The sequence below is a fragment of the Mya arenaria genome, chromosome 3, assembly GCF_026914265.1.
Source record: "Mya arenaria isolate MELC-2E11 chromosome 3, ASM2691426v1".
NCBI classification, from domain to species: domain Eukaryota; kingdom Metazoa; phylum Mollusca; class Bivalvia; order Myida; family Myidae; genus Mya; species Mya arenaria.
Genome location: NC_069124.1, coordinates 1,486,405 through 1,497,360, shown reverse-complemented (window position 1 = coordinate 1,497,360; position 10,956 = coordinate 1,486,405). Strand labels below are relative to the sequence as shown.

General features: G+C 37.3%; 2 protein-coding genes across 3 annotated transcripts; both read left to right on the top strand.

The window, feature by feature from the left end:
* Nucleotides 1–1,597: 1,597 nt before the first annotated feature.
* On the top strand, nucleotides 1,598–5,201 carry LOC128229037 (uncharacterized). Of its 2 annotated transcripts, XM_052940681.1 has the most exons (8): nucleotides 1,598–1,720; nucleotides 2,421–2,604; nucleotides 2,791–2,906; nucleotides 3,615–3,743; nucleotides 3,992–4,171; nucleotides 4,351–4,463; nucleotides 4,662–4,791; nucleotides 5,061–5,201. In XM_052940681.1, exons 1-8 carry the CDS (start codon nucleotides 1,651–1,653, stop codon nucleotides 5,081–5,083), a joined length of 945 nt encoding a protein of 314 aa, XP_052796641.1. In that variant the 5' UTR covers nucleotides 1,598–1,650; the 3' UTR covers nucleotides 5,084–5,201. The 2 variants fall into 2 exon arrangements, with proteins under 2 accessions (XP_052796641.1, XP_052796640.1); XM_052940680.1 differs by lacking the exon at nucleotides 5,061–5,201 and having other exon boundaries at nucleotides 4,662–4,930.
* Nucleotides 5,202–6,599: 1,398 nt separating this feature from the next.
* Nucleotides 6,600–10,303, top strand: LOC128227972 (uncharacterized). Its single transcript, XM_052938966.1, has 7 exons — nucleotides 6,600–6,759; nucleotides 7,088–7,268; nucleotides 8,507–8,616; nucleotides 9,091–9,219; nucleotides 9,425–9,613; nucleotides 9,891–10,003; nucleotides 10,169–10,303. The coding sequence occupies exons 1-7, from the start codon at nucleotides 6,705–6,707 to the stop codon at nucleotides 10,301–10,303; spliced, it is 912 nt and encodes a 303-aa protein (XP_052794926.1). The 5' UTR covers nucleotides 6,600–6,704.
* The last annotated feature ends 653 nt before the right edge of the window (nucleotides 10,304–10,956 follow it).

The window sequence follows — 10,956 nt, the reverse complement described above, 5'->3', positions numbered from 1 at the left end:
AAAGAGAAAGAATGTCATTCAATGCCTTCATTCCGAACGTCCACGAGCTGCTTGAAGACCGTTAGTGATGGTCAAGTCAGAGGTTTGGCAAGGTTAAGTGCCGTGTCAGCCTCCTAGCTGACTGAACTGACCGAGAGGGACACTAAATGTATGATGTTAATTGTACGTTAATTATACAAAAAATGCTCGTGCCGTAAGTTCAGTGTACTCTTATTACACACATATTAGGCACATGTTGATAATGATACATTTGAATGTTTTCGAGTGAAGAACATGACCAGTGTGTTTTTCTCTATCTATTTTTTTCTCTACCAAATTTTCAAAGAAATTGTTCACGCGTTTTCTTGGAAAACAATAATAGACAATGATTTTTATTCATACATAAACACAGCGGCTTAAATTGTTTTCTATTTCAGACATTTTTGTATGCGTTTTCTGCTAAAACAATGATACATTATCTGTTTTTATGCACAAATAAATCTTAAGCGATTATCAACATTTTTCTCAAAAAGTCGACCAAGCAGTGAAGTTAGCGGCCTAGCGGCCTAGTGGCTTAAAATGGTCTCCTATTTCAAAGCATGTATACATGGTTTTTCTACTAAAACAATGATATATTAACTGTTTGTATGCACAAATTATCACAGGCCGCTTACTTCACGTACATACATAACTGTTGTGAACTTTCATTAAGGGGTATTTTAGCTTTGAAGTCGGTGTAGGCAATGTATAGGCCCCATTTCTAGCAGTTTTTCGAAGACAGTATTTAAAAATCCTGACCTTTCACAATTTAGTGTCGCTATAGTAGTAATTTGAAGGACCTCGCCTCGATTCACAAAACCTACAAGAAAAAAACGCTCAAGACCGTAACTTTCGTTGAATCCTTCCCACCAGAAGAGAAAAATACACGAAGCGTAATCAACGCTATACCATTGCACAGGGAGTATACTATTATGGCCATACCAATTCTAATACTCGATGTAATCGAGATATCGATCAGCCACGGCACGGCAACGAACGTGGCGATCAAACAAGCGCTCATTGTCAGTTTATATTCGACTTCAACTACAACGGTTTCTCGTCATACATGTACCTTTAAGATCATGACTAATTAGTAAGAAATAAAAGAGCACGAATGAATAAATATGAGCACATACATAACATCATGAATATAAATATCCTGAGCAACGATTACAATACACTGTGTGGCTCAATACATTTGAAGTAAGACGGCGTTGACACATGTACACTAGCATGTACCGGAACAAGGACTCGAGGCCCACCAGGGGCATTTTTTTTTATAAAAATGGCCTTTATAAATGGACACCAGAACGAGTTGCTTATACACTGGTCAGCATTCGTTAGAATCGAGAGAAAAATAAATTGGTAGAATTTTTTAATTTCATTAAAGAATACGTACATTCCTTTTCACCAAATCGTTTTCAAAAGTAAGTAAATGTGATAAATGTTTTTATTTCATTCAACTTTGAACACAATTATCCCTTTAGTAAACACACTTTAACAAGCGAATATAATATCAATTGTCTTAAGTGAAACTTAATCTATAGCAGTATATACTTGATTGGTTTTGGCAATCACTATTTTGTATTCGATTGTGTTTCTATAGAAAGCAAGCATTTAAATTTTGTTAAAATGAAAAGATCGTGGTTTGGTGTGTTGTGGAGTATTGTATTTTTGGGGATTTTATATCAGAGTGAAAATGGTAAATCATTTCTATGGGTACATTTATTGATTTCTTCACGTTTGTTTTTACATCAGATCGATCACTTTTAGTATTATGTATCTGTTTGTATATATGGCTACGTTTCTAACGTTTTTCAAATATTACCAGCACCAGGGTGGTAAAGTTATCTGCTTCTGTCTCGGGCGATCACGTCATGTGTTTTTTATTCTGTTTGTGGTATAAATACATTGTTTTCTTATGTCAGCCTTTGCGCCAGTCTAACTTCACTCGGAACGCGAATGCAACGGTTTTAAGATGTCTACTTTCTTTTGTTCGGTTCGCAGACTTTTAAACTACTGCGCTGAATGATGATATATACAGCTATTCCACTAAAAAAATATAACTTCTTTCATTTAATCTTCCCTTAATCAGTTGCTATAATATGTGACGCATGGTTACCCCATACAATAATTGTATCATTTGAATTTGTTTTGGTTGCTGTAAAAGAAGAAAACTCAATATAAAAAATGCCAAAAATTCATTTTAGATTGGTTTGAGAGGATCAGCGGTTTGTTTTATTGTTTAACTGAAAGCTAACGCGAAGAGCCCTTTTTCATTTTGTTTACATTTTCTTTTTCCGTGTGGATTGTGGGCTGAATACCTTAAGGTGTATTTGTTGCGCAAGGGGAAAGGAGTGAAGCAATTTTTCTAAAACAATTCCAATCCCTAACCGTTTCAGCTTACGGGCAGTGCACATTCGAATCTCCGTTCAGCAACAGCGCGTGGTACGACAACACGAAAGGCGAGTTAACATTCACAGGAACCACCATGTCCGGCTGGTCGTTCACCATTTTCGGTGGATCGACAGCGATCAGAAGCTGGCGGTGCGTCGATCACGTCACCGATACGTACCTCGTGCTAAGGTAACTGCTATGAGAGATATTACAGAATTTGTCATTATTCTCATTAATCTCGTAATATTTCACATTTTTTTACATACTTAAAAGATACTTTGACGAGACTCCTAACTCCTTAAGCGTGGTCAACATATCTAATATAAACTAATACAAGTAGACTCACCACCAATGTTCATTTTGATCATTCTGCAGGACGACGTCAACGTTTGGGGTGACGGTAACTGGCGTCACGAAATCCGTGTACGGGTACGTGTGCCTCGCTCTCACCCGCCTGTCGGACGCTTCATACATCTACTATCAGCAACACGGTAAATGTTTTGATTACCTCAGCCTTAATTATAAATACTTTGACGCCAAAATTCGGTGTAAAATAAGTGACCAAACTACGATCAATAAAATTGACACTATTTTGACTCAATAAAACCGATGAATAATACATTTTAGCCCACATATATGCAATCATTTATCTGCTCTTTATTTCATTTTGCTCTTTTATTTCGTCAATATATTGATCAAGTCTTCAGTATTGCCCCCGCTCGTTCAATATTACTGTCTGTTTTATCGACCATGGATGGGCCGTCCGCTAAGCGTGTTTGATCCGTTAAAATGCAGACTTCTCCATCTTTCTGACTTATCGAGTCCGTGCACGGATACGTATGTCATACCGGCGTCAGAGATGCCGTGTACAACTGCATTGTAAGTGTAGCTTATCCGAATTAGTACTCACAAAATGTCGCCGTCATCCGACGTCACAGATCTAAAACATTGTATAATAAAAACGGTAGGGGTGAGTGTGGTCTAGTGGTGTCGATCCGCCTCTCACCCAAGAGGATGTGGGTTCGATCCCGACCATTCGTACTTTCTCATGGCCTATCATTAAGGACGAAGTACTGTTTTTTTCACAAGGGACGGACTCGAGAGTGACTCAGATCTTCCAGCTGTCTTTACAATCGAGCACACGTAAATTAGTACAAACCAACAACAGTTTTATGGTACAGTTCTTTCTAAATTTCCAGTCCAGGAGCCACAGGTGCGATATGAGCGAATGAGGCTGAGTACGGAGGGTACCCTCTCCAACAGTTCCCAGGTGTGCGACACTGACCTCACCGTACCAGTTTCCGAGTACCATGTACTCGTTAAAACAGGTAACCATTGTTCAAAACTAACGTCTTTTAACTTACATATAGACAAGTTGTTTTTTACGCATGTTACATTGAAAAGTAATGTTTTAAATATGCTGTATATTTTATGTATTGCTTTTGAAATGCAATTAATATTATTATGCATAAATCATAGTCATTTATAGTGCGATTAAAACAACAACATGGTTTTGTCTCTTCGTAAAAACGTAGTACAGCGTTAAATTCAACCATCATTATTTTTACGTCTGCAGATGATGTGGCTACCGCAGCAGTCACGTGTCCAGACAGTCTACTGCACGTGGCGGACTACACGGTGACGTCGTCGGACGGCACGTTGACATGCAACGGCACCGATAGCTGGGACGTCTGTACTGACGTCACGCAGATGACGTTCGACTACACGACGTGTACCACTGAAGTTATGTTTTCAGGTAAACTGTACAATGAGTTAGTGTCTCAGGCTGCATTAAGCACGACTATTAGATAAAGGTCAAAAATCGAAAAGTTGTATGCCATGTTTAATTTGATAAATATAAATACATGTAATTGTCATCTGAACTGTATATGAGATATTCATTATTCATGAACACTTGACGTTTATACATTGAAGCGGGCGGAGTGTTGACATGTGTTGCCACTGTGACGTCAGGTGGATATGATTACATCACGGTATACAACCAGGACACTGCAATTACGTCATCCACTAACAGATTTGCCTGTATTGTAAGTATAACCTTCAGAACAGCGCATACTTTATATTGTCAGTTATGTTTTAAAACATATATTTAATGTTCTTACGTTGCAGGTCAAAATTCAAATATCTGATACAAGCTTTCATCTGAATGAGGCTTCACTTCAATTCAGTATATTGAACTTCAAATGTCACATGTATGGTTAGCATTTCTTTTAAATCGTTGGCAGAGTACTTCTGGTCGCTGGTCGTCCGTGGCTCCTGGAAACTGTACAGCTTTCCAGACGCCTACCACCCTGCCTCTTGCCGCCGATCAGACAACGTTCGTAGGCCACCTGATCTATGTGGACACGTATTTCCGTAAGACACAACACATTTCGCAAATAAGTCCAACGAATCAATCTGACTAAATTCGGAGAAGCGGTTTTTCATAATTTTGCACATCGAATGATTTGTTCAAGGGTTTAAGTCAAAAGTTTTGCACTGATTGGATTGGAGTTTCTCGCTTTCCGTTAATGGCGCCGCTGTAATTCAAACCACAAAATTATACCTAATAATACAATACATTTCATTTTGTAACATATACCTCATTGTCAAACTCTAAACCCCTCGTGTATCTTACCTTTCAGAAACCTGTGGTAAGTGGTTTTAACATTGCTGGAAACTATTATTGTAACAGTATAAATCATATACTAGTATTTCGTTACTTTGTATTGAGGGGAATGATTTTGATTCGTTTTGATTGTTCTCAAATAAAACATCATGTATATAGCCTTGGATTTGTTTACAACTTTTCATACATTCATGCATCTCACCATTATTGCATGTAATATTTTTTTCAGACAATGCAACTACCACAGCCAGCACTGGTGTCTCGACGGGAACAATCGTCGGTATCATTATTGTGATTTTCATCGTGGTGCCCTTTTTCATCGTCGCCACCATGGCAACAATAGCTCTCTTTGTGTGCGCCCGAGTCTTCATCACCCTACTTCTCGAGTACACGGACATTGCCGATCATATCCCCGTCACTACTCGGCCACCTTCGCCACCGGGTCTTTACTTGAAGACTACATACTTGACCTTGACTGAACCTGTGAAGGGCAACGAGTTCCCATCTTATAAAGAAAAAGGCGTCTTATCTTTAAAAGATCCAAGGTACAAATGGCCGGAGAGGAAACTTGGAAACACATTTGCTACAGTTGAAAAGGAGAAAGAGAGAACTCTGAAACTGTATGGGAAGAAAGGGATGGTGGGAAAATACTTCAAAGAGAAAACGAAAATGTTGAGCTTAACAGAACCAGAAAGGATTGAGTTGCCTGACGTTGCCACGACACCGGCTAGTCTATCTAATAATCAACTGAAAAATGGGTCAACTATTAAACCGTTACCACCAATCCACAAAAATGAAAACAAAGTGATTATTACCAATTCCAGTCCGCGAAAATAGTGATTATTATTGAGTATAGACTTGTGAAAGGTAGATCTAATTCATAATCATTAGAAAACGATTTTAAAGGAACGGACTTTTGTGTGGGAATGTGTCGTTTGCATCTTGTTGCAGTTGTAACAACTGTGCTTATTATACGTACCATTTCATTTTAATCTTAACTGTACGAGTATATACCATGCACTTGTCTCATAATCAATAAATCTAGTAATATGTTCAAACTTTTATATTTGTTATTCTCTAAGACTGAAAGTCAATGATATCCTTTCGCAATTGAACTGATGAATATAACTGGATGCTCTTGCACTGTAACAGCGACCCTTATGTTAAAACAAACAAACACTTATCATCATCATATCATCATCATCATCATCATCATCATCATCATCATCATCATCATCATCATTATCATCATTATCATCATCATCATCATCATCATCATCACCACCATAAGATTAGATAGTCGTTTATATGATATTGGCCGTGAGATCAACAACAACAAAGACAAGTCACACGCAATCTTTATCTATAACAATGAACACATAGAACTCAAAGAAATGGTCAATACCTGTCATGCAAACATAGAATTGAAAGCCGAAACCCACAAAACGTCGTGAAGTGAGTCAAATAATACAATGGGCAGAAGTTTTAGTTTACACTTAACTGATTAACAATTACTTAAATACATTGTTTTATTTGTACGTTTTAAAACTGCCATGTCGACCGGCATTGTTTAAAGAAACAATATGTCCGCCAATTTTATTTTTGTTTACAAATTTTACTTTTGTTTATGTTTGTAAAATGGTGATGCGAGGAAGTTAATATGAAAATGTTTCGAAATATAGTGATTTATTTTACAGTCACATTAATTACTGGAAGTAAGTAAAATATCGTTAAAATTGCTATATACATGTGTAAAATAATGTGTTTTGTAAACATATTTGTTCTTCTACGATTTTAATTCTAAGTCATATCATAATCTTTTGGCCAATAATGTCCAAAGTTGTCAATAAGCTTATATATTATGTACTGACTACTCATGACAGTGAATGGTTTCATAAATAGATAATTGAGAGAAAGCTATCAAACACAAGGCTTGCTAGTATACATGTAGAAAGCATGATATGCTTAAATACTGAATATATATATATACATGTCAATATATCGAATCCAAAAAACATATATCCTGACTCCCTCCTGTCTAAGTATGTGGCCAGTGCACGTTTCCGTCTCCGTTCGCGAGCAGCATGTGGCACGACAGCACGCGAGGGGATCTCACGTTCACGGACACGACGTTGACGGGCTGGGACGTTACGTTAAGCCCTACACAGACAATCGATACGTGGACGTGCCTCGATTACGCTGACAGCTCCAAGCTGGTCATCAAGTATGTCGGTTTCTTTGTCGTGAATTGTTTTTTCTTCGTTAAATATCAGCGACACATTAAGCCATAGTGACATTTTTGTCCCGAAAGGCGAACTTTATAAAAACAAGTTTAATACTGCATTATGTTTCATCAGTTTTGACCATTTTCTCACTTAAATATAAGATGGACTGTTTCTAATGAACGCAAACAACTAGCTCAACGGTTTTTATTGCAATGAAACTTACTTTGCAGTAGCTATCATTTCTATTCTAGTTCTCTAGAATATAATTATTAGTCGGCGCCCTTCTTAGTCGGCGCCAAGAAGGGCACGGACTATATTTTATATTACTTTAGAAATATTCCAACTTAGGGACTAGTTCATAAATTGCCGAACATTGCTTTCAATAGTTTCCACGTTGCATGATAAAATATGAAGTTTAGTATGTTTTATAAAACTTTACACTTTAATTGATAATGAAACCTTAAATTATAATAGCCCTGCTTATCATTTTGAAAATTTTGATTTTAAATACCAACAAAAACATAACAACTCGGCCATCTCCGAGATAGATACAGGCCGAGGTGTTCCGATTGAGTCAAACTAGATGAAGGTTACACGGTACTATTTCAATATCCTTTATGTTCAATGTGTACACACCGGTCTCAAAAATAGACAGTAAGACCGGTGTGTACACAACGCTTTATGTTTGTAAACCTCCTACGCAGTAATGTCCCTTGGTGACAGCAAAAATGTCGAGTTTTGAAAAATTAACATTGAGCTTAATTGTTTGTTTTGAAAATATCATTCGAAAGAACTATTTCCCTCTTAATATATAGTATTTTTATCCCCGTTCTATATATTCATATGAGTGAAATGTGTTACAAAAACTTAGACAAAATATAAAGCAAGGAATTCACATAACATGCCGGTACAAAAAAGGTGAATTTCATGTTATGGAAATCTATGTATTTTACCATTGATTCTATTTCTTCCGAAGAAACGTATGTATATTTTTATTATAATTTAGTTTTAACCGAAGGATTAGCTTGGAAAAAACAACAACAGAATATCTATAATTCCGGGCTTAAACTATTGTAACAATATTATTAACCATAATGTCCTTCGAGCATATGTACACCAAACATAAAAAATTGAAATAATAACCAATTTTGGTTATCTGCATGCACGTTTTTCTTCTGCTAAGCATCAACCTTTTTCTTGTATATATGCTGTAGTGTGTTTACGTCTGTACTTTCAGGGCGACATCGAGGTTCACTCTAGTCGGCAGCAGCCAGGTCTATGTGTACGCTTGTCTGGTTTTAACAGAGGTCACAGCCGGAGTGTCATATACATACCAGCAACGAAATGGTACTCGCAGTTCTTTTTAAAGTATATTATGTTATTCAGGCGCGTAGCTGCATATACGAAAGTACGCGGCTGAATTAACATGATTTTGACAATTTTATAAAAAAAAAAACAGCCAAAGTTGCGGATGCGTACTTGACTTCATGATCCTAAAACTGTCCATTTTCTAGTACTAAATCAAGCAGCTCAGAACGCCCAGAATGAACTAGATTGCACTATGTTTTTCAAAAATTTCCGAGGAGCATGCCTTCAAACCCCTTATACAATTATGAATCAACATGAATATAGGGCTAGCTACGCCCCTGGTATTCAGCTTACGAGGATAGTCATGTGTCTTGACATCATCCTAAACATTGTTCTTACATAGTGAGCGTGGGTATGAGAAGGACACAAGGAAATATCCTAAACTATTAATTCTTATTTGATCATATTAACAATTTCCTTATATATATCCCACACGCCACTTTGTCCCTCTAGTCCAGGAGGGTAACGCTGCCCAGAACCGTCTACGCTTCAACTCGGCGGGGACGTTGGCATCGGCCTCCGATGTGTGTGACGACACCGCCACCATACCGACACTAGATTTCCACGTGCTCGTACTGTCAGGTGGGAAAGCAACATTTCTGTTTCAATTTATGTTACTGGAAAAACAACAAGCGAAACCAGCACTAAAGATATTTAAAATGTTTAAGAACTATTTTTTTTTTATTTCATACCTACAAACTCATAAACCCAAATGTGCACATTTTCGATGAAAATACAGTTTCCATTGTAATAATATTAAACAAAAATTTCTTCATTTCAATAAAAGGATCGGAGTCGTCGGCGGCAGTCATTCTACCAACGAGCTTTCTGTTCTCCGCAGACTACATTCTCCAGGCGTCGGACGGCACGTTAACGTGTAACGATACGGTGGACGTGATGGACATGTGCTCCGACACGTCGGCACTTACGTTTGACTACACCACCGGCAACTGCCAGGAACAGGTCGCATACTCAGGTAGAAATGTTGGATTTAAAGCACGTTTTCTTATTCCTGTCTTCCAGCATGTGCGTTTGTATAATTGCGCTTGGTATGAATGTAATAATAGTTTTGTGTCTCCAGACTCACTCTGGATATGTAATGTTACGTTTGAATATATCATGATCTTAAACATTGTTGCTCTATTTTACAACGCAGTCAAAAGCATTTTTTTTCACCCAATTCCTTCGTCGGAAAAAAGTTTTTTACAGGGTTGTTGTCATAAAGTGGTTGAGTGCTTTCCTTTCTTCTTCAGCGGGTGGGTCGCTGTATTGTGTGGCGACGGTTAGCCTGACGTCGTACGACTGTGCCGTTTTTTACAACCGGGACCCGACTATTTCAGGCACCGCAACGCGTTTCACATGCATTGTAAATATTCCTTTCTCTCAATTGAATTTAAATAAAAATCTGTCATTCAAGCGGGGTATGCTGTCGATAATGGATTGTTATTTTTTCAAACATGCACACCATGAGGCTGTTGTCATGTATCTCTTTTATGTGTAATGTTTAACCGTTAACGACTTTAACATCCAGTGTTCTGATGGGAATACGGCATCCGTTGCCCCGAACAACTGCACAATTTACCAGGACGCCACCTCCGTCCCCACAGACGCCGACATGACGACGCCCGTCGGATATCTCATAAACTTCGGAGCTAAAACACGTTAGACAAATACCTGTTCATTTCATTGTCACTTTGCTTTCATCTAAAATCTTAAAACATCTATTTTCGTGGTCAATGTCTGAGACGTAAAGTAAGTTCACGTCAGAGTTCTCGTTATTTTTTTATATTGACAAACATATCTATCTATATATATATATATAAACATTGATAGTTCTGTGTTATTTATGAACTTTGTTTTCTTACATTTGACAGAAACCTGTGGTAAGTCTACCTTTTCAAATTTGTGTAGTTAGTTAAGGAATATTATGTACACTTGAATTCAATACACTTATTAAAAAAGTATAAAGCTGAACTACAGTACTTAAAAAGTACAGTAATATGCACGCGTTGCCTTAAAGCTGCACTCTCACATATACCATTTTTACAACTTTTTTATTTTTTGTCTTGGAAAGAGCAAATTTTTTGCGTAAATATCTCCAATATCTCCTTATAACCAATGATATAAGATTGCTGACAAAAAATCAGATCGTAGATATTCATATTTCCGTTCGAAAATTAATGTTTTATGGCTTAAACGTTCAATCTGTGAGAGTGCAACTTTAATTAACGTTGCCTTTTTCGAATTTGAGTAGGCTGTACATACATGTATATGCTTTTCGTACATGCAACTATGTTTCAATTTTCCACATTTTGGCTT